This window comes from Cryptomeria japonica, chromosome 2 (genome assembly GCF_030272615.1).
Source record: "Cryptomeria japonica chromosome 2, Sugi_1.0, whole genome shotgun sequence".
NCBI classification, from domain to species: domain Eukaryota; kingdom Viridiplantae; phylum Streptophyta; class Pinopsida; order Cupressales; family Cupressaceae; genus Cryptomeria; species Cryptomeria japonica.
In genome coordinates, this window is record NC_081406.1 from 650,270,621 (window position 1) to 650,295,114 (window position 24,494).

The window sequence follows — 24,494 nt, forward strand, 5'->3', positions numbered from 1 at the left end:
AAAAACCACTTGAGAAATCTCATGTCAGCTTCTTTGGAATCATCAGTTCCAGCCAAATTAGCCTCTTACATATGCTCTTGTAGCAGCCTAAGGCATCTCTCCAATGGTACCAAAAGTCAAAATATTCAACACATATAACAATAGCAAGTTTTATTGCAGCACTCTATTGACACCTTTATTTGTAACCCTGCGGGGTCCCTTCCGGTTGATCTCTCTTTTGATGGACCTATTGACAACATTGCTTGGACTATGGTTGCTCGCAGGCGGAAGGGGAAATCTTCACCCTTGCCCCTAACCCCCCCTCGTTGGGGTTCGGGTGGTTCTCCCCCCCCCCCCTTGAGTGGGGTCTTTTTGTCCTTCGGTTGGATAGGATTCCTTGCCTGTCTAACTGTATTTGTTTGTCACCGCCTTTGGGTGGTTGTTCTTTTTGCCAACATCATCTCTCTTGATGTTGCTTGTTTTCTTTTGATAGTTTTTTACTATGTTAAGGGTTAGAGCCCTAGTTAACGTTGCTTTACTAATAAAAAACAATAGCAAGTAACTCAAACCATTGCAAGAATATCTACTAGGATAAGTAGACCCCCTGAATGATACTCTCTTTTATTGTATTATGTATTGCTGACTTATTTTGGCAAATTGGAAAGTTATGAAGAAGCAATGCAAATAGAAACCAAGGAGAAGAGGGACCAAGGCATGAAACAGGAAATTGAGTCCTTGATACAAACCAGACTTGGGATGGTTCAATTGCATGAAGCCATTGTAGGACAAATGGGTTTATAGGATGAAGGATGAAGATGGAAGAAAAAGGAGTTACAAGGCAAGCCTTGTTGTAAAGGGTTTTGTACAAAAGAAAGGCATAGATTTTGATGCAATTTTTTCTCCTATTGTTAAAATTAATTCAATCAAAACTATTCTAAGTCTTATGGCTACAAAATACTTGAATCTTGAACAATTAAATGTAAAAACAAATTTTCGCCAAGGATATTTGGAGGAAAAACTTTACATGCAACAACCACAAGGATATGATGTCAAAGGTAAGGAGGAATTCATGTGGAGGTTCATGTGCAGGTTATAGAAGAGTTTGTATGGCCTAGAAAGCAAGCACCCCCATAATGGTATCTAAAATTTGATAGTTTTATGGTTGAATAAGGTTACAACAAATGTCATCTGATCACTATGTTTATTTTAAGAGATTGAATAATGGTAGCTATATTATCGTGTTATTATATGTTGGTGACATGCTTGTCATTAGAGCTAATATGCAACATATAAATGTGTTTAAGAAAAAAAATAGCAAAGTCATTTTCTATGAAGGATTTGAGTGCAACAAAACAAATCCTTGGCATGAGAATTACAAGAGATTCCTATTTGGGTTAGGCTCCCCAACCTTCCCCTTCATCTTTGGACGGATTCTCTACTAGAGGAAGTAGGGGAGGCTTTAGGTGAATTCCTAATGATTGATAAGGAATCCTACCAAATTTATCATTCTACTTATGCTCGTATTTTGGTTAACATTGATGTCTCTAAAGAGCTTCCAGCTGAGTTAGAGATTGAATCTTCCTTGGGATCTTGGGTCCAACCAATTGACTTTGAAGGTATTCCCTTTAGATGTCGAAAGTGCTTCCAGACTGGACATGTTGCTGCAGGGTGTGAAACAGATAAAAAAAAAAAAAGATCTGCTTCTTGGTGGAAAGGTGCATCCTCTGAACATTATTTTGTTAAAAAGAAAAGCTTCTCCCAAGAGGTGGCACAGGTTCCTCAGACTGAGGGTATGCTTCCTGTTTCTGGTGTTGTTGTGCCTCGGGAACGTGTGAATGCCTGCGGTGGCACCCCGAGTGAGAAAAATGATTCGATGGATGACCCTCCCGAATCTCAGATTGTTGTTGGATCTTTTGTTGTCTCTGCATCTGTGGATGTTGGCTCTGCTCCTCCTGGTGATGGGAGGTCCTCTATTTTGGACCCTTCCTCTTGGCAAAAGGCTGCTGCTAGGGTTGAGGAGGGATGGATTACTGTTAAAAGTAAAAAATCTAAATTGTCCCAGTCTTCTTTTGATATGACCCTTCGATCCCATAAGGGTAGGTCAAATTCTTGATCTTTCCTGGCTGGGGTAGGGCTGCTGGTTTTTGGGTGGGGGTTAATGTTGTTCCCTTTCTTTTGATTGGTTGGGCCAATTCTCTCTTGTGTTCTATTTCTTTGAGTGGTCTTTCAAGTTTATCTTTCGGTTCAGGTTGCAGGTCCTTCTAAAACCTGTCTTGTATAGGGTTTCTGGTCCCTTTAAAACTTGATTTTGCTTAATCAAAAACAAGAGATAAGAAACATGTTACACGTTAATATTGTCTCAAGGTGAGTACATAAAGGTGGTGTTGAAAAGATTTTAGATGTAGGATGCAAAACCAATTAGTACATCTTTGCCCAGTCATTTTAAATTGACTAAGGAGGTGTGTTCAAAGACACAAAAGGAAAAGGAAATGGACTACATGTCCAAGTTTCTCCACTCTTTAATAGTTCATAACTTGATGTATGTCATATTGTGTACAAGGCTACATATTGCACATGCAGTGGGAGTTGTGAGCAAGTATATGAATAATCCTGAAAAAGAGCATTGGAGCGTAATAAAATGGATTATCAAATATTTGAGAGGTACTACTACTCAAGCATTATGTTATGAAGGTTCCAACTCTTCTTTATAGGAATATGTTGGTTCAAATTTGGTGGGTGATATAGATAGGAGCTGAAGTAATGCTAGGTATGTGTTTAATATAAGTGGAACAATAGTTAGTTGGATTTCATGCTTGCAAAAGGTTGTTGCATTTTCCACAATAGAAGTAGAACATGTTGTTGCTACAAAGGCTAGTTAAGTTGTGTAGTGATAGTCAGAGTGTCATTCATCTTGCAAAGAACTTGGTTATTCATTCTAATACTAACCACATATAGCTAAGATACCATTTCATCCTATCAGTTTTAGAAGATGGACAATTAAAGCTAGAAAAGATAAACAGTAGCCAAAATCCTACAAATATATTAATAAAAGCAGTAAGTCAAGAGAAATTGATTTCTTGCTCAATTTTTGTTAGCTTTCAAGCATGATAATGGTGCTAATAAGATGCAAACCGGGTCCATGTGTGTCTATCCAATGGGAGCTACAGGTGCGATGGTGTTACTCCAAGATCAATCTCCAAAGAAGGGATTGTTTGGTGTGGAGCCTAATCAATCTCCAAGTGAGATATTGTTGGTATGTGATGATTGATCATGTTGTTGGGCCTAAATTTTGGTGACTTTGATAATCGTATTTTCTCCCCAAATCAATTATAGGAGAGTGCAAGAGGGTAGAACCCATCTTGCAGGGCCCGAGGGGTTGATACCCCCAGCATGGGCCTAGTGGTAGAACCCACAATAGGAAGTTATTCTTCTTTGTTTGCTTCCACACTCTTGTTTGCCTTAATCTTCACCTTTATGTGTCTTCTTTCATTCTTCCTCTCTTTCTTCTCCTTTGAATGTAATCTAGCTCGAACAAAGTTGCATTATCGAACTCTAGGAAGCCTTCGTTATTGCTGCAACATATTTTCCATCATCGACCTCAACTACAACATAGTGTTTTATATGTTCCATTCCTTCAAAAAGACTTATTTTTACTACAAACTCGTTCTTCTCTACATTCAAAATACTGTTAGCATAAACATCATGGGATTCATCATTTTCAATTAGCACCAAACTATCATTCTTTCTTATCTCCTATTCCAATAGGAGATCTCCATCTTCGCCAATATTAAATAAGAAACTATCAAGAAACCCTATTGTTTCTTGTTCATTTGCTTCTTCACTTCCAACTGCAGTCATCTTCCAAAAGATTTATTGTCATAATATCCTTCTCCATCCCAATCTTATCCTTCTCATCACAAGAATCATATTTTACCACATCCTTTTCTATTTAAACTTTTGATCTTTTTTCTTTTAATGCAAGCCATACTGTTGCAACTCACATTAATAGGTCATCTTCTTCACCCTTATCTTCTTTCACTAACTCTCTCATGACATTAACCAAACAAATTTTTGAATTAGTGCATACCTTTCTTCTTCCTCCTTCGGGGGCTTCGACTTGTGGCAAACTAAATCCTTTGTCAACGAATAAATGTTTGCATATCCATCATGTATTGCATTTCGAACAAATTACCATGACATCCCTAACAAAATGTGACAAACATCCATAAACGTGATGTCACAAAGTACCTCATCATAGTAGTTCCCAATTTCAAAGCTTACAAAACACCGCTCATTAACCAAAACCCTATGGCCATGCAACCATGCAATCCGATATAGTTGCGGATGTCTCCTCCTCTCTAACTTCAACTCGCAAAACCTTTAATAATTAAACAGTTTGTCTCACAATGACCCAAGAAAACTTTTTTCATACCTACCAAAAGACAAATTTGAAAAATAGAAAATAGTTAGCAATTAACTTTTTGAAGAAATGTAGCATGAACCTCTGTTACTTGTTCATTAGTTGTTATTCGATGCGGTGCATTAGAATTGAGAAAGACTTTCTTGATCATGTTGATGAAGGGAGCAAACGAGCAAATGTTGTGGTTTGGGCTAAGCCAATGAAGGTGGGAAGCCTGGGATTAAGAATCAAGCAGGTTCCAAGGGATTGTTTTGGCTGTAAAATGGATTCTCGAAGCCTTTTTTAGAGATGCTCGTTGGAAGTTCTTGGTTGAATACTCCATACGGAAACTTGAAGTGAAAGGACTGTGTTATCCATTTGATGTCTGGCTCATCTCAAGGCAGCGTTTATGGGTTTCCTGTTTTCAACTCCCTAATTTGAAGGGCCAAGTGATGATGCAATGAGCTTTCATTTAGTTCGACATCGGAAGTCATGGCTATAGGTTTTCTGTACTGGACTGATTTTGTCAATGGTGAAGGGGTGCTCTACCAGATGCTAGGCTAGCATAGGTATAAGACTTTTCTGACGTAATCTGGTGTTGAAATCCAGAGCATTAGAGTGCAAAGGAAATACATACTATATAATATTATTGTTTAAGCATACCTGCTACAAGCAAACTTAAACAACCATCAACACCTACTAACAATATTGTGTTAAAAAATAACTTAGAAAATTGGGATGATTTGAAACATTTGTGAATCTGATCAACCACTCAACTTTGCCATTTTATAATTTGATCCTTTTTTACTTGATATTAATTAATCTATGTTAACACCTGTACACATTTTCTCTATACCTAACTCTTTGTTTTAAACTACAAGGTGAACGTTTCTTGTCAGTCTGTATATATGATGCCTTACTAACATAATTATGTAGGCCTCTAGAATCATATCATAGCTAGAGCAAGATAACCAAATTTTTTGGTAAATTAATCTTATCATAGCATAAAGATAAACACCAAATTGAGAGAACATCATTGGTTATGAAGGCCTCTCGTGCCTCCTTATCAATCAAGAGATGAGAAATTGAACTGAAATTTTGATCCATTGGACTAAAAAATAAACTTGAAATCAAATAGAGCTAGACCATTAATTAATATTAAAACAATTAATTAAAACAAATTAAATGCACAAAACAAAAAGATATAAATATTTCTCTTCATTTAGCTTATTAACTGAAACATGATTACATACTTTTATAGAAAAATCAAATAGGAGAATCCTTTTAAAAGGCTCAATCCAAACTACCTTATATTTAGCCATTAACCTATAACTAATATGTTTCAAACAACATTTACAAAGTTGTCCTTATGTGGTCTTCTATTAAAACAAAAAGCCCTAAATGCAATAATAAATTCTTAAATGTATGGTTACTATTCTGAATATGACACTTCCACTTTGCCAAATATTTTCAATTAGACTCCATCCTAATGAAACTCAAACTTTCTTCTTAGTAGTAAATTCATTTGTACATCTACCACCATCATTTTAGTTGTATCCTACCCCATTTGTACAATGTTGTTCTCAATTTGTTCACAATGAAATGATATTGCATTCAAATGTGCTTAAATGTCCCATGATACTTTAAGTGTTTTATCATGACAATATAACTTTAGTTGTCACACTTCAATACAATTGGCCAGGTTTGAGCAATCATAATGTCTTGTAATAATGCTCTCAACCATACCAATTCCTTTGCTACTTCGCATGCTCATATGTATCTTATTTCTACACTTAAAAGAGAAATTATCAATTGTTTCTTAATCCGCAAGATTCACCTCCACTAACAATTAAACAATATCTACAAATTGATCATCAATCTACAACACAACAATAACATGTAAGCTTCAAAGATTTGACTAGATGTAATTCTCATACACTGAGTGGTTCATTAGCTTCTACATAAAGTGCATTTGATTCTCTTGCCTTTTGTATGGGTTTCCTTACTCTTGTTGATCTTCAAAGTTTTGGTTGATCTTGAATATAGTCCACATGTTGTATAGTTGTAGGTTCAATTGCTCTTACTTGGCTAGCTAGAGTCGAAATCGAGTGCTTAACTTCATCAAATTTGCCAAAAAACAAAACATATATGCAAAAGCAAATCTTCATACAAAAATGAGATCTATTCTTATTAGAATCTCATGTTTTATAGGATCATAAATTTTATATCCTTTTAAATCCAAGTTGTAACCAATTATTATGCATTTTTGTTCTTATAGTCAAGTTTTTTTTGTTTTTTTTTTTGCTTAAGCTTTGTCAAATTTACCAAAATAATCTATTTTTTAGCCTTCACAATCTCCATTATTGTTGATTTATGCAAAAGTGAATCTTCATAAGAAATGATATCTCTTCTTATTAAAATCTTATGTTTTATGAGATCATAAATTCTATATCCTTTTTAATTCAAGTTGTAACCAATTATTATGGATTTTTTATTCTTAAAATCTAATTTTTTTGGTCCTCCATTTGCTTAAGTTTATCAAATTTGCAAGAACAATATATTTTTGTAGCCTTGACAATGTCTTTTGTTGGTATATGCAAAAGTGAATCTTCAAAAAAAAAAAATGATCTCTAATTAGAATCTCATGTTTTATGGGATGATAAATTCTATATCCTTCTGAATCCAAGTTATAACCAATTATTATGCACTTTTTGTTCTTGATACATCTAGTTTATTCTTTATTATGCATTTTTTGTTTTTATCATCTAGTTTCTTTTGTTCATGAAAATTGCAAAAAGAAATCTTTGTAGCCTTCATAGTCTCCACTATTGCTAGGTTATGCATAAGTGAATCTTCATTTAAAAAATGATGTCTTTTCTTATTAGAATCTCCTGTTTTATGGGATCATAAATTTTATATCCTTATGAAACCAAATTGTGACCAAGTGTTCTGTAGTTTCAGTTCTTATCATTTAGTTTCTTTTGTTCTTCATTTGATGTGTACATATGCCAAACGGTCAAAAATACAAATCCTTCACATTTACATTTACAGTCTATTTAAAAGCCCTGAGGATTGCCAAGAGGAACACGACTAACCAACCAACCAACGCTTATAACTACCCAAAGCCAGCGAACAATTAATACGTAGCCGAATAAACTATATTATCAAAACATAATAATAAGTATTGTACGCTAACTACAAGAAGCAATTTTTTCTCGATAAAAGCCTTAAAACGTCCTGCTAGAGCTGCATTTTTAGATTTCAAAACTGAAAATATTATATGGGTAAACGGGTTGCCGTCTTCTTGAAATCACTCCAAACAGATATACATGAGAATTTGACTTCAGAGGAAATGTGCTCTGTCCCGTTAAAAATCGTACCTTAACGAGTCACCTAGAACTCATTTCATGGGTTGATTACTCTATGGTCTTCATGTTAAGAGCCAGCAAAATATCGTCTCCGATGGTTGCTTATGCTACTAGAGCAACCCATAGGTAATAGGCCAAGTCTGGTTTTAGTAGTGTGAATGGCAACAACTGACCATCAGGCATCGATTCTTTTAATACCCTTGCACTTGTTCAAACAAGCATGGCAAACCTAAACAGTTCTTTAGATACTCGAGTGTAATCATCTGCAGAAGTATTGCATGATAATTTTCAGAATGGAGGGATAATTGACTTCACAAGTCACAATATTGATTGTTTCCTTGCAGCTGCACCTCCACCATGATGTTCCGAAGCATGTGCTTAGAAGGTTTTTGAACATGGGTATTTGAAATTTGAACCAGAATACTTCGAAGATACAGGCAACTTTCCTACCATATCCTCCTGATTGGACACAAAAGAAGCTTCCTATAAATCCTGGAGCTCTACTTGATAATTCAAACAAGGTTCCCGATGGATTTTGGCTGTGCAATCATCATTTCTCATTACTAGTGAAGTGAAAAAAAGCGGACTAGCAAAGGCAATGTGGTGTTGGGGCAGCAGATGTTGACATTGAGATGCATAAGGCCTTGCAGCATGGGTAGATTGACATGAGATTCCAAAAGCCATCCCCAAGGCATTACAGAATGCTGCTGAGAGGATGGTAAGAAGACAACAGTTTCAAACACAGGTGTCTAGTTACTTTTTGTTAGAGACTGGTGGAAGGCATGTTAGGTTTTCTTCTGATTGTATGCCCCCGAAGACTCCTATTACTGATTTTCCTACCCATCTTCGAGTGGAAAATTGATCTCCTCACAATTAATAGAATGAATGACCGAGGATGGTATTTAGAACACGATCAATGCAGTTCAAGGAAATCATTAATACACTGGATGCATGTACAGAGGCTGCTGGTCAGTCAAAATTTGCCAGCAGAGCTTCCTACAAGACTGGCAGAAACGGTAATTGGAAATGCAGGTAACCATTATTGCAGTTAATACCAATGAGGCTGGATCTTCACCAGCTGTCGAAGGTGAATGTCCTAATTGATGTTTTTACGTAATGTTTCCAGAATTATTTGATGCTTGGATTTTGTGCTAATTGTGGTCAAACTATATTATTAGCAGCAAGTATGAGTATGAACTTGTATTTCACTATTAAGATATATTGCTGCCATGCGAAGGTAAAGAGACAAGCCCAGAACAAGATTGCTTTTCCATTTACCTTAACACATCAGGCCCACCTAGACTTCAAATCTAGTGGTCAATTATGCCCGCCAAGCAATTTTTTAGTGAGTTCTTTTCTACTGTTACCCATCTAGTGCATACAGTTGTATAGCTTCCAATATACTGATACATACCAACGAAATAAGTGCATGCCTTAGTTTATATTAACAATCATTAACTTATTATTTTTTAGTGAGTTCTTTTCTACTGTTACCCATCTAGTGCATACAGTTGTATAGCTTCCAATATACTGATACATACCAACGAAATAAGTGCATGCCTTAGTTTATATTAACAATCATTAACTTATTATTTTACATATCATTATAGAATCTAATTTAAAATTGACAGTTGTATAATAGAACTAAAAGTTAGGCAAGAAGGAACAGTAAAACTTTTAAAAGGATTTTACAGTTATTTAATGTGTAGACAATAGTTAATTCTAAACCATATGCCCATCCAGGTTGTATCACACAATGGAGATCACCAGGAGCTGCGAACCAAAAAGAGATTACATTCCACAATAACTGCCAACAACAAATTCTAAACATGGGTATGCTTACAATACAGGAAATCCATGACATTCAATCAAATGAATACAGGATAGATGCACTGTTTACTCTCCTATCTAATAAAATGAATACTCGTAATAGTGAACAGAATTAAATAATGCACACCAAATAGAGTTAAAGTATATCTTTATTTGCACATGAATTTATTACAGAAATAGACCAGAGGTGGTCAGCCAAGGATCAGACTCAATCCTATTAGATCATATTACTTTTCTTTACAATACAAAATCTATTTAAAAGACCCGACAATTGCCAAGATGAACACAACCATCAACCAACCGATGCTTAAAACAACCCAAAGCCAACAAACAATCAATGCATAGTTGGATAAACCATATTATCGAAACATAATAATAGGCATCGTACACTAACTACATCATCCCACCCGAAAGAAAAAGTCATCTTTCATATGACAAGAAAAACAAGCAACCATCAAGTAACATTTGGGAATACTGTCCAATCTGATAATGATATTGTAGACAAAGACCTACAGGCAAACTTTGAAGCATAGCTTGCAAACTCAAACTTGGAGGGTACTTGGCAAATCAAATGAGTGTAGTGAGTGGGGTTCTAAGGGCAACACCCCTAACAAGATCAAGGGTTGAGGGGTGGAGCACCCACCACCAAGCCCAAAGTAAGACCACCATAGTGCACATCATTTTCATGATTTTTTAAGATGCAGTAAACAATCCTTATAACACCAACAAATTCAACAAATATGTTTGGGTTTCAATAATTATCTTTTGGCCCATTAAAAACTCTAAGTACCTTTACACCTTGTTGATGTGCACCCACCAATTGAAAAGTCGGGGGCCAAATGGTCGACTTGCCTAAACTTCTCCAAGTGTCTTTCATTAGCATGTTCTCACTAGTTCCTTCCAACAATCTCCATATCCACGACTGCTAGTTTATTTGCAGTGCTAGCTATCACTAGCATTGAATCAATCACTTGGTTGCCTAACAATAGAAGTCAAACTATTGGGCCTTTATTCTCGCCAGATTCTAGATGAGTTGTAGCATGCACAATATAATTGTTCCCCGTTTCAAAGCTCAAGAATACTTTGTAATAAATCCACTACTTAAACTGGCATGATGGTTTGTTGAAGTACTTGCCCTGTAATATTTGTACTGAATTGTAATTGATTTGTTATTGTACTTGCATTTCCATTTGAGTGTTGTTGTTCATTAGCCATAGCAATCTCCACTTTGGCCCTTGCTTCACAAAGCCTATGGGTATGTTGTCTATTTTCTTGCCTATGGATTTTGAATGCTTGATTGCATAGATTTCTCTTTTGGGTTATGTGAAAATTGTCAATATGTGGCTAGACGTTTCCTTTCATCCTTCACATTTACATTCTATTCACTGGAGTTCTTTGCTCTCCTTACTATTCTCTATTTCTACCTTTAATTCTTTCATCATCCATAGCATGTCTTTTAATAATGCTTGTACTATCCCTGATGCACCTCACTACTATCATCTGGACTGTTGTCATCTTTTGTTTTTGTTTTTCCATGTGAGGACATTTCGTCCTCACTCTCTATGTCCCTAGCCTAACTATATGCTTTAATAAAGGAAGATGGAGGCACTACATTTTCTTTCATAACGAGGGAAATGTCTTCAATGAACCATCTTTTCCTAAGGTCGTCTATTGGTTCCTTTTCTAATTTCACCAAGAGTTCAGTAAGTCTTTGATTGTAAGCCCTTAATTTATCGTGCTTACCTTGCTTTACATTATAAATCTTTGCTACAATCTCATTACCATCTCTTCATAGTTCATGCTTTGAAATCTTCCTTGAAAGCTTTCTTTAATCTTTCCCAAGTAGTTTTGGAGGCTAGATAGACATCTATGTACCAGTCAATAGCTATTCCTCTTAAAAGCTACTTGAAAGAATCATAGCCAATACGCTCCATCTTCTTGGCCATTCGCTATCCAGATTGTTTCGTGGGTCCTAAAATGTCTTGCAAGGTCCTCCAACCCATTGCTCGTGAACTCAAGCAACTTTTGTCTTTCAATGCTAGAACTTGATGGGGATTCACCATCCTATTCCAATGCAACATCAACGCGTGGAAGCAACTTATCAAGGGGTTTTGATTCAAGCACTCTTGTGCTTCACTCACACTCTCAACTGCGTGGGAATACTCCTACTTGGGTGTTTTGTAGAGATTTGACTTCAATTTCTTTATATGTTTTTGGCTCAAGGGTTTTAGGTTCGCATCCTTCCACAACCTTTTCTTCAATCGACATTTGTTCACCAACTCCAATGTTATTCTCAAGTACTAAGCCTTTGGAATCTATTTTCCATTCTTCTTCATTTATTTGTTTATCTACTTGGTTAGAGAGATTGTCAACGCTCCATCAAATAAGGGTAAATGTCTTGCTATCTCTCGCCACTCATTGCTCGTATAGTTTCTTGTGGAGGAATTCTTTTTATTTCCTGATTGAGATTCCAACTTGTGCTTGCACATACCCTAATTGCGTTCTCAAGATGGGCTCCAACTTGAGAATTGTACAGTTGTATTTTCCTCAAGTGCCTCTTGCAATCTTCTCCTTCGCTCTCTTTGCTCTACGATCCTTACAGATCATCTAATCTCTTGGTATTCACCACCTTGTGATCTCTTCCTACCTTTTTTAGGGTTTAAGCTTTAAGGGCATGACTCTCTCAAACCTGGCCCAGTTTATTTTAAGGCAACAACACTAATGTTTACTCTCCCATTTAATAAAAAGAATACTCAAAATAATGAACAAAATTAATAATTTATACCAAATAGAGGAGAAAAAGTATATATTTATTTGCACATGAATTTATTATAGAAGTAAACAAGAGTTGGCGAGCCACAATCCAACTAGATCATACTACTTTTCTTATGATACCAAATCTATTTAAAGGACCTAATTGTTGCCAACCCATTTATGATGAAGCATTGACGCGCCAGAAGACCGCACCTGTATTACGTATGACTGGGCATTGATGCACCCCCGGGCAATCCGAACAACCACTCACATACTGGTGCTAATGATGTTGTCGATTTGCGATGAAGCTGCAGAGCTGATCGTACGCATAGTACTAGGAGAGCAGATGCGCTCTTATGGCCAATTGAATTTACGGATGATAATCGGCTTATTGACGAAGATAGAAACAGCCATCCACCAACCAACACTTTTGACTACTTGAAGCCGACAAACAATCTATACATAGTTAGATTAATCTTATTTTTGAAACATAATAATAGGCATTGCAAACTAACTACATGCACTGCATAAATTAGGCATAATCATTTTGTGTTTGTGTTGATTGTATAGTTCAGCAGACAGTTCATTAGGTGAACAGTTGGTATCTGCCATAACTGAAACAATCATTTTATATTATGGTCCATCTACTCATTATCTATGAAAAACATAGTTTAGGTATTGTTCCCAGGTCTTATAACCCATTTTGTTGTACATCAAGGTTGCTAGTAATTACAATACATTTTTTGGTCTTCTAACCATATACAAAATATAACTCAACAAATACTCTTGGACCAAGCGGCAACTTGCTTCTCAGTTTGCTTCCTCCTGCACAAAATAGTCGTGTGGTTTTCTTCGGAAAGGTGAAATTTACAGCCTGGTGCCCTTTAAAAGGGACAGCCAATTTGGAATATGTACTTAAGATCAATTTTTCATTTTATTCAGTGTATAAATTAACTGTCAGAATTTCTGTACATTTCACATTAGGTAAATGAAACATATCAAAAAGCTATATGTTTCAGGTGTTCAAAGCTTTACTAGTATACCCTAAGTTCAGTCAAGCTTCATAATACACAATAGCTACATATTGAAGCTTGACAATCAATATGTTAAGTTAAAGTTTTAAACACACCCCTCCCATAGGCAATCAGGCATACCACCACCTTTTTCCAAAAGTTCCTTGATTTGCTTTGGAGGATCCAGACCAAGTTTAGAAGCACGCTCCCATCGTTCCAACCTAGGAACACCAAGGCATGGTCCGTAGGTCAAGTTCATATCAAATTGCCGCAAGATCTCTTCCTTTGCATCAGAGTCATCTAGCAAGAACGGAAACCCATTATTTAAGAAAAGAACAGAAAAATATATGTACTTCATCACACCAGACACTTCAAAGTCACCTGCAGAACTTATTAGCCAAGCTCTACTAACATAATGCAGTCAACTTGTGCAAGCAAAGCATAAATTCACTCTAAAAAGCACAAAATGAACAAGCATTTAGAAAACACAGTTTTCCATTCCAACAAAAATATTAGAATCGAAAGGAAGGAAAAACTATTGACGTAGATAAAGTAACACAATTTCACAGCTCTTTAAACCGTATAATGGCACCCACCACGTGTTGCAAATATAATTAATTATCAATATCAGGGTACACCATTAAGATAGTACAAACTATATATCACAGTTATGCTTATTAAATCTACAAGTGAGCGAAGACACTTCTACTCAATTAGTGGACCTAAGTTGTCAGATAAGGGAAACACAAACGCAGCAATTTCATGATATAAACGGTGTCAGATACAAATTATATATATCAGTTAAGTTTGCTAAATCTACAAGTGAGCAAAGACACTACACTCCATTAGTGGACCTAAGTTGCCAGATATGGGAAACACAAATGCAGCAATTTCATGATAGAAACAGTGTCATACCCCTGCAGATTCATGAGAGCTTAAAGTCCATAAATAGGGAATTATGAGACAAGAAAACTGACACTGATAACTGATCCTGTAAACTCTTCATTGGTGAGATATAAATAGAATTATACAGATAAAGTTAAGTGGATGCAAATTGGCCTTGAAATGAGTTTGCATAGACACCTCAATTAATCCATACCATATAGCTTATGTGAAGTTAGTGAACTGTACATGTACAAAAACACCTCAATCAGTCAAAATGAAATACAGTAAGTGAATTTTAAATGTGCAAGGACACTTCATTCAATCAAATTGAAGTGCAGTTAGTCAATTTGCATGTGCAAGGACACCTCATTCAGTCTACTTGAGATGCAACCAATGAAATGCACATGTTAACCAAGATCCTTGAGGATGCTAGGCTAAGTCACAAGATACAATTTATGAGAATACAAGATATTCTAAATCCTTTTCTACTAGCTTGATGGAAGTTGTCCCCAATATCTACATTAGATGAGGAAACTTCTCAGCAAAATTGATTTAAAAAACAGCTTAGCCTGCATCAGCAAAGAGCCTTTGCCAACCAAGTAGTGGTATGCTTTTGTAATTGGTGCAAGTCCAAACATCAAGCAAAGTATTAACCAATGGTCGTAGAAAATCTACAATTGTATCTATAAGTTGAGTGATGAACATTGGAAACCTCCTCCACTGATTAAGATTTCTCATGCAGCTAGAGCTGGTTCACAATGAAATTTCAAACCAAGTTGAGCATGGAAATCCCTTCAAAATGCATTGGGACCTGAAGCTTGAAGTGCTGTGTCAGGCTCATAATGATGAACTTCAATTTGTGATGTTGCTGGTTATGAAATCTTTGCTTATCCAATCAAATCCAAAGATAATCACCAACACGGAGAATATGATATTCAATATCAGTACAGAGTACCTAGAACTCTGCCCAAGTATGCTGAAGGCTATAAAAATTGACATGAATCTCAGCAAAAATCTTATACAAAGTAATAAGCTTTCTCTTGTTCTGTTTGTTGGTGAGACAGTGCTGAAGCTGGAGGAGCAACTGGAATCTTGTAAGGTGCCAATACTGAAGTCATAACAGACTAAAAGAGATGCAAGTATTAATCCCACTATTAGTTTTAGGAATGATATATATGAAAGCATGGACTAAGGTGTATTTGCGAGTGAAAGGAAGCCGAGAACTCAACTGGTAGCCAAGAAGCTTCCACAATGAATTCCAAGAATGACTCAGGAAACAAGTCACAATGTGAACCATTTGCATATGGTGGCCTGAAATTGTTCCAAACATGTTTGAAGAACAAGTCAGAATCTCATGGAGCATCAAATGTCTAATGCAATAGAATTTCCACTTTGGAAAAAATGGCACAACATAGCAAAGATTCAATTGTATTCATGCTGAGATGTGGGTAGGCCACCACTGAATCCATGAGAATGGACTCCCATGTCGCAAAGGTAGCAGCAATGGTTGATATAATCAAAGATTCTGATTGGAAGGCTTGGACTGTCTGCATGGTAAGCATTGACAAATGAAATCCTCAATTTCCTTCTGCCTATAAGATTAATAAAATTAGCACTGCAAGTTTTGCAAGGCCTTTTGGATGTCAAATGTCTATGAGACAAGGAGTTAGCTTCTTTGAAAAGAAGAAACAAGCTAGTAAGAAGAGCAAAAAAGAATGCAAAATTGACTGGACTCGTACAACAACAAATCTCTCAAACCATAGTCAGTTAAAGATGTTTGATTGATCATCATGAACTGCTGCAGAGGATCAATCATCCAACTGACATGAGGATTGGGGTTCAGATCTTTCATCTTGTTGAAGTCTAGGAGTCTGAGTACTCAGACAAAGTATGACTAAGAAGATGTCCACCTCTTTGTTGATTATGCCCTTCTTGTATTTAATTACCAAATAAAATTGTTGAATATAAGATGTCCACTTCATATGTCGTTCCCAAATCTTGAATTGAGAGTTCAAGAACTGAAGATGCCAGTGATCCACGTATAGAATGACCTCTTTAATAAAAATATATGACACCACTGTTTGAGTGCTTAGATTGAAGCATACAATTACTTCAAGCACGTGCTATGATTGAACTTAGCTTGTGACAAGACCTCAAAATCATTGCCACTTAAGAATTGAATCTATGACATTATAAGAACTGGGCCTACAATTAAAGTAATATTGTAATATTGCTATAATGGTCATCTTAGTCGTTTAGTTTCTTTTTAGAATGTTTCCTTTCTTATTTCAGTTCTTGATTGTTTCCTTCACGGAAAGATCCTCTTGTAATATTCTATATAAGGAGTATTCCTCCCCTTAATTAATTCACTCAATTACCATTTCATGGTATAAGAGCTCAGTTATATTTTTGGCGATTTTTTAAAACAAAAATTTGTGATTTTTCTTAAAGGAATTTTTTGAGAAAAAAAAAATTTAAAGTTTTTGTTCGATTTTTTAAACAAAATCGCAGTCTTTTTCGCATCCTCTCAATCTGCCAATCGTGCCTGTTTGAGGTGAAAAATCGCAGGCTTTTGAAGAGAAAAATTGCACAGTTTTTTTGTTTAATTGTGGATTTCTTCCTACTAAAGATCGCCGGTTTTCTTTGTGTCTGAAGATCACAGATTTGTTGTATCTAAGAAGCATTGAGGGTTTCATAAAAACACATAACCATTTTTCAGAGGTTTTTGAACAATTTTTATAAAAAACGTGGTCATCTTTGCATGACGGGTTATGCACAATTTTTCCAACAAATTGTGGGTATCTTCTATTGTTTCTGCTCACAATCTAGACGTGTTTTTTGTCCACAGCAGATCTTCTTTTTTTGCGGGTCTATTTCATTGCAAATCATGTAGTGTTTTTGATGACTTTGAGGGTTTTCTCAAGCGGACGGTTTTTGTCTACAATTTCCACTGCAAATCGCACCGGTTTTTGTAAAAATTGCAGCAAATTTATTTCTGCTAGTTGTCTCTGCACCTAGATCGTGGTTGTTTCTGCACAACTAGGGTTTTATTAAACTCATGGGTTGTTTGCAGTGTATTTTTGACGATTTTTTCAAATAAAAATTGTAGGTTATCTGTGGCCTAGGGTTTATGGGGTTTATGGGGTTTTTGTAAAAATTGCAACAAATTTATTTCTGCTAGTTGTCTCTGCACCTAGATCGTGGTTGTTTCTGCACAACTAGGGTTTTATTAAACTCATGGGTTGTTTGCAGTGTATTTTTGACGATTTTTTCAAATAAAAATTGTGGGTTATCTGTGGCCTAGGGTTTATGGGGTTTTTGTGTGGTGCAACGAACATCATGAGTTTCTCTTTACATTTTTTTCCTACACCCGAAGTTCTACTCTGCCTAGAGCTTTGGTGTGGCACATTTTTTTGTGTTTCCTAAGCAGCGTGTTTTTTGACGAATTTCTCAAAAATTGTGGGGGATTTGACTGATTTTTGACAGAAAAATCAGGTTTTTTGCCATTTTTTTAATAGAAGTCGAAGTTGACTTTGAAATCATTTTTCGTGCCTTTGAATTCTCAATAAAAGTCAAAGTTGACTTTGCCGTTTTTCATGTCTTTGAAAAACGGGAGGGATGATGCCTTTGACCAGCATCATGTTGGAAGGGAATTAGAGATTCAATGGTAAAATTACAACACCTGGAAACAACAGATGCTCACCATTTTCGAGTATTGATGCCTTGATCAGATTGTCCTTGGTACATACATGCGTCCCATTGCTGCAGGCAAGACAAGTTTGATGAGCACAAATGTGAAGCGGTTATGTTGCTAAAATTATCAGTCACCGATGAGATGCTTCCAAAAATACCTTCTAGCAAGAGATCTGCACAAATCTGTACTCATTTGAAGGATATGCGAGAGACATCAGACAAGGGCAGAGCATTCTTCCTGAAAAATATGTTGTTCTCGATTATGATGGATGACAAAATGTCTTTGCAAGATCATCTCATGAATATCAAAGACATTCGTGATCAACTAGAGGCCATTGGTCACAAGATGGAAGAAGTACAAATGGTGGTTATCACACTGAAAAGCTTACCATGATCCTATGAGCACTTCATCGAAACTCTCAACATTATATCAACCAATGTTGACTTGAAGTTTGATGAACTATGCAACAATCTCTTGCAATAGATTAGGTGGAAGAAGTAATTTAGGAGCAGCAGCATAGTTTTAAAACTCGTGGACTCGCCACGGACTCGCGAGTCCATGGGAGCCACAAGTCGACTCGCCAAGGACTCGCGAGGCGAGTCCTGGCGAGTCTTTTGCAAGGACTCGCGCGAGTCTTTCAGATGGACTCGCGCGACCCAAAAAAAAAGTCATGCAAGCTTTAAAATTGAGTTTAAGATGTGAAAAAATTTGGTCTCTCTGTCAGGATTCATGTATGGAATATAACATTTAAGTATAAGTTTTATACTTTAAGTTATATTCCATATATACTATCAGGATGTTTGAGAGTGGTTTCAGACCTCCACGAGTTATAATGCAAAATCTAGTTTTTGGAGGATTCTTCAATTTTCCAGACTTAGTCAAATTTCAGGATCCTTCGACAATGCCCCCAAACCCCCGTCGAAAAATATAGGGGGAAATTGCACCGATGGAAGTAGGGAAAATTTAACCTCTGAGTCTGATTAGGCTCCATATAAAAGCATAATTAGCATTGAAGAAATCTTGGTATTATACATTTTAGAGTTGAAAGTTTGAAACTATGAGTATGTGACATGTGTAATGTTTCAATTATGGCTCTTATGTTCTCTAAATGCATTAATTTCTTTATGTTTTTTTGTAAAACTACGGTTTTTTTTTTTTTGCCGAGTCCTTGCCAAGTCTTTCACAAGTCCGAGTCCAAATTTTTGGTTTGCCGAGTCCGTGGCGAGTCCGAGTTTTTCAACTATGAGCAGCAGCAAGAAAGCCATTGTAGAACAGGTTTTACTATCAAAGACAAACGCAAAGGCAAGTCCACTCAATAGAAAGGACAAGGCAAATTTGAGGAGAGTTCCAAGAAGAATATCACATCATTATTGTGGTTAGCTTGGTCACATGAAAAAACACTGCATGGAGCGGTTGGCTGATCAGAAATCCAACCAAGGAGGGTCTCAGTAGAAGGCCCATGTAGCAAAGCATATTGAGCAAGAGTCTGCCTTTAATGCTTTTATGGCCAAAAGACCAACAGATCGTGTCAAATCTCATGTGTGGTACATTGATTCTGGAGCTTCTTGCCATTTCACACACTGGAGAGATTGGTTCACAAAGTACAAGGCTTGCTCCGATTCAATGATCCTTGGTGGTGATGACGAGTATACAGTTGTCGACAAGGGCAACGTTCAAATTACATTTGGTGGAAGAAATCTGATATTTCTCAATGTATACTATGTTCCAGGCATGCAGCTCAATCTGCTCTCTAAGTCGGATTATAAGACACTTTTTGAAGTTGGACGTCACCTTCAGGGCACATAAGTGCCACATTGTTGATAAGGAGTCCAAGAAGACTATTGCAATTGGGCTCGAAGATCATGGATTGCATAGGCTGGTTGATATCCTCGGGAGCATGCAATGGCTACAAAGAGTTCGTCCATTTGTACTCTCTGGCAACAGCAATATGGGCATCTCAACCAATCATACCTCTCTCAACTGGCTCGAGAGAATTTGGTAGAAGGCTTACCTATGATTCAACAACAGACACACGATGTATGCGGAGCTTGCCAAGCAGGGAAGTAGCATCAAACTCCTTTTCCAAAAGGACAAGCTTGGAGAACATTGAAGGTCCTTCAGCTGGTTCATGCAGATGTTTGTGGACCAATGAATACTGCATCGATCACTAGTGCCAAGTATTTTCTCTTGTTTGTTGATGATTTCAGTAGGAAAAATGTGGGTGTTTTTCGTAAAGGCAAAATCAGATGTGTTTAATGAATTCGAAAAGTTTAAAGCATTAGTTGAAAAAGACTCAAGATGTCAAATCATAACTCTTAGGTCAAATAATGGAGGTGAATTTTGTTCCAATGAAATCACCAACTTCTATCAATATTAAGCATCAACTTACCACACCTATACCCCTCAACAAAATGATGTTGTTGAGCGGAGGAACCGTACTATAACAGAGATGACCTGTTGTATGTTGGAGAACAGAAATGTTCCGAAGAAGTTTAGGGCTGAGGAAGTGTATACTGCAATGTACCTTCTTAACCGGTCTCCCACACAAGTCGTCAAGAAGATGACCCCAAAGAAAGCATGGCCTAGGAGGAAACCAAAAAATCAGCCATCTCAAATTTTTTCGTTTCACAACATATGTTTGGATTCTAGATGCCAAGAGTGCCAAACTAGATTCCAAAAGTCAAAAGTTGATGCTTGCATGCTACAGTTACAACCATGAAGCCTATCGGCTAAGGGGTTCTTGCAGAGAAAAGGCATTGACTATGAGGAGACCTTTGCTCCTACAGCAAAGATGAGCACCATCCGACTGGTTCTAGATATTGCAACATAGTGTGGTTGGAAAGTCCAACAAATGGACATGAAGAGTGCCTTCCTCATGGTGATTTGGAGGAAGAGGTATACATGACATAGCCTCAAGGTTTTAAACTTGCAAGCAAAGAGCACCAAGTATGCAGACTAGTGAAGGCTCTTTCATTCTAAGAATCATCAATTTCAAACCCAAATGACTATTGTAGGTCAATGAGAGCAAGCACAAGAGCAACATATAGAGCTTCTTCCAAAAAGCTCAATGCTTAGACACCTATGGACTTCCAAGTAGGCTTTTTTTGACGAATCATATATTAAAGGGTCGAGCAACATGTGAGTAGTCAAATCTAAACACTAGATGGAGTAGACCTTGTATTTAACCAAATCTACATGTACCCCATGCTCATCAATAAAGTAACAGAAATATTGTAGGTCAATGAGAGCAAGCACAAGAGCAATGTATAGAGCTTCTTCCAAAAAGCTCAATGCTTAGACACCTGTGGACTTCCAAGTGGGCTTTTTTCTGACGAATCATATATTAAAGAGGCAAGCAACATGTGAGTAGTTATGAATATTCAAATCTAAAACACTGGATGGAGTAGACCACTCATGAAGGACCTTGTATTTAACCAAATCTGCATGTACCCCATGCTCATCAATAAAGTAACAGAAATATTTGAGTGAATTTTGACTAGCAAATTTCTTCATCTTGGCTTGGACCTTGTGTTGACCAAGAATATCAAATGATGTCTCCAAATGGACTAGGTGATCACCCAGGTCTTGCTATATACCAAAATGTCTAGATAGAAAACCCAATATTTGACTTAAAGCATCATTGATGATGCATGACTTTTAAGTAAGGGCATTGATGAGACCAGTATAGGCAAAACCAAACACCCATAAAGCTCAAACTTTGTCTTTAAAGCATGTTTGAAGTGTCACAAGTCTCCACGCAAGTGTTGATATCCCAAAGTCGGGTCCTGAAGCTGATCTAGAAGATTGCTGATCCTAGTAGGTGGATAGTGATTCTTTACATTGATTTTCTTCAGATCTTGATAATTTTATATAATTAGACACTCATGTTGCTCTTCTTTGAGACTACAAGAGTAGACGAGATACAAGGAAAAGTGCTGATCTGAATCCAACCATCTGAAAATTACCTGATTGGGCACTGTAATGTCCCCTCTTCAAAATTAAACTATGTCCAAACAAAGGTTACGTAATAGATAAAATAAAATTATGATTAAATGTTATTTTTAATAACATCTTGTGATAGTGGGTTCACAGCAAAACCTGTTGTAAGGTCCCTATATTATAATAAAGATTATTCATCTAGATAATCTTGCTAGAAATGTCACGATATAATGCCGAATCTTGCATAGACTAAGAAAATGATTCTATTTCCTTCAACAAATATGTCTGTTATATATGTGTAAATTAATTTCACAGCCTTTGTTAAATATGTCTGTTATACAAGTGTAAATTAATTTCACAGCCATTAGTAGATTTTGTAAGTTATAGTCTTCTCTTTGTCCTTGCTCTTGTGTCAACTTCATGTATCCCGTCAAGAGAAACAGAATACCTGATGCCCAAGGCCCCAAACAATCAGTCTATCATGTATAATTCATATAAGCAACTGAAAAATGAGATGCAACAATTATAAAATAGCCTCGTCATGCTCAAAAGAAGTGGTATATACACTTCAGGGCTCAGTTCACTTCAACGTTAAAACATCTACCTTCCCATACAATTGTGATTTTTTGTGCATTGTTGTGTGTTTGTGTTATATATAGTTAGATATTATGATCGAATGGAATCATCAAGTTTTAGCCCATGCTACTTTGTTCAGAATTAGTAGCAACAAAGTGGACAAGCAGCTCTAAGTGATATCAGTGCTATAGTACTCCAAAGTCATATTTGTAAAATGGCAAAACTTTTTATATGAAAAATCAAAACTCATTTTAGATTTTACAAATGTAATTTCTTAAAGAACGAAACAATGCAGTTGTAGAAAGGAGGAGGATGCTACTCCGAAGTCATATTATTAAAATATTCGATTTATTAAACAATGAAGACGAAGTCTGCTTAAATAGAAAAGTACGAGATGATGTTTCTAAAAGAAACAATCATAAACTGAAACCAAAACAGAAACTACCTAGAGACGACTAAGATGACCATTAAAGAAACATTACAATATTCTAATAAGTCATACTTGCAAAATGGCAAAACTTTTTACACGAACAAATCAAAACTCATTTTACAATTGTAATATCTTACAGCCAATGTAATATCTGGCTGCAATGCAACAAATCACACAAGCACTTCTAAGCAATGTAAGTGCCTTAGTATCTTAATATGCTACTCCAAAGACATGCTAGCAGAATGGAAAAGCATTTTATGTAAAATCAAAACCATTTTTGACTCATTGCAAGGCCTAAAAACTTTCAGCCTGACTGCCAGGCAAAGGTTTCAGTCTATACTGTGTGAAAAGGAACTTTTAACTTACATCACCCATGCTAACATTAGAGTTTAGAGATTTGAACTATTTGTCACAAAATAATTCGAGGGTTAATCCATTGTACTAGTATCAACTGATGCAAGAGCCCACTTAGGCGGCAATGAGCACAATTGTGAAGCAACAAAACCTAATCCATAATAAAACCTCATTAACCCTAATGCGTCTAAGGACTAGGTAGACCAAAACCATAATTCACTAAAACTTTCTGACTTCCCCGAAGGAGGAGACCTAAATCCACTCGAAACAACAAAGGCCCCTAAAAAAAAATCTTACTCAAAACTTGGACACCGCCACGAAACCTCCAAATCAGCATACCCAAAAAGTCAAAAATGCATCCGCGCACAACATTATTTTAAACCATACGCTAAAAATGATACAGACATAAATTGCAGCTCGGCAAATTCACAGTGTTGTGAAAACGAGTAGGACACTAAAAATAAACAAAGTGCCTCACCTGGGTAATCCGCACGGCCGTAAGCTTTAAGGCCCAGTGGCTGCACAATGCTGGAACCTAGGGTTCCAGAAGAAGCTCTGGCATCGTCAAATGTTGCAGGTAATGTGTCCCCTTGTCTCTTACCTGCAGAGCTTCTGACCTGTGACTTCCCGGGTGCCTCTGCCTTCTTCTGTTTACTCGAGGTTTTCTTCTTTTGAGAATAAAAATCTTTCATGCCTGTCTTCTTTCTGGGCGCCATGGATTCGAAAAATAATCACACCAAACAAGTATTTCAGCGTCAGCTATAGGGATTTGCTTGTACGAGGTGTTTGCAAGAGGGAAAACGAGTGCCACTACGCTTTTATAGTATTGCTCTACTCATAGATGACGTAATATATAAAAACAATTAAATATTAAAAAATCAATAGTTACTTTGGATTTGATTCTATATGAGAATTTTTTATTTTATTTTTTCATTATGGAAACATTTACATTCATATAGAGAATGATAAAAATTTATATATTTGTGAAAATATTGATTAGTAAAAGTATATTATTAGTTTATTATATTAGATTATATTTAATACAATATATTAAATTATATATTAGTAAATATATTAAAATAATATCTAATATATAATTTTATGTATAATATTTCAAATTTAAATTATAAATATATTAATATTAATATATTAGTTTAGATTTTGGGAGGGGAGAGCAAAATGGTTTGCAAAAGTCTAGAGCAAAATTTTTATAGGGATAGATTACAAAACAACCTCCCTAACTTAGATTAAGAGGGAAACAACAAGGTACAAT

General features: G+C 36.3%; 1 protein-coding gene across 1 annotated transcript; it reads right to left on the minus strand.

Annotated features, from left to right (window-relative positions):
* Positions 1 to 13,245: 13,245 nt before the first annotated feature.
* LOC131054461 (uncharacterized) lies at positions 13,246 to 24,022 on the minus strand. The gene is made up of 2 exons (XM_057988995.2): positions 23,700 to 24,022; positions 13,246 to 13,643 (listed from the first exon to the last, which is right to left on the minus strand). The coding sequence occupies exons 1-2, from the start codon at positions 23,935 to 23,937 to the stop codon at positions 13,450 to 13,452; spliced, it is 432 nt and encodes a 143-aa protein (XP_057844978.2). The 5' UTR covers positions 23,938 to 24,022; the 3' UTR covers positions 13,246 to 13,449.
* Between the last annotated feature and the right edge of the window lie 472 nt (positions 24,023 to 24,494).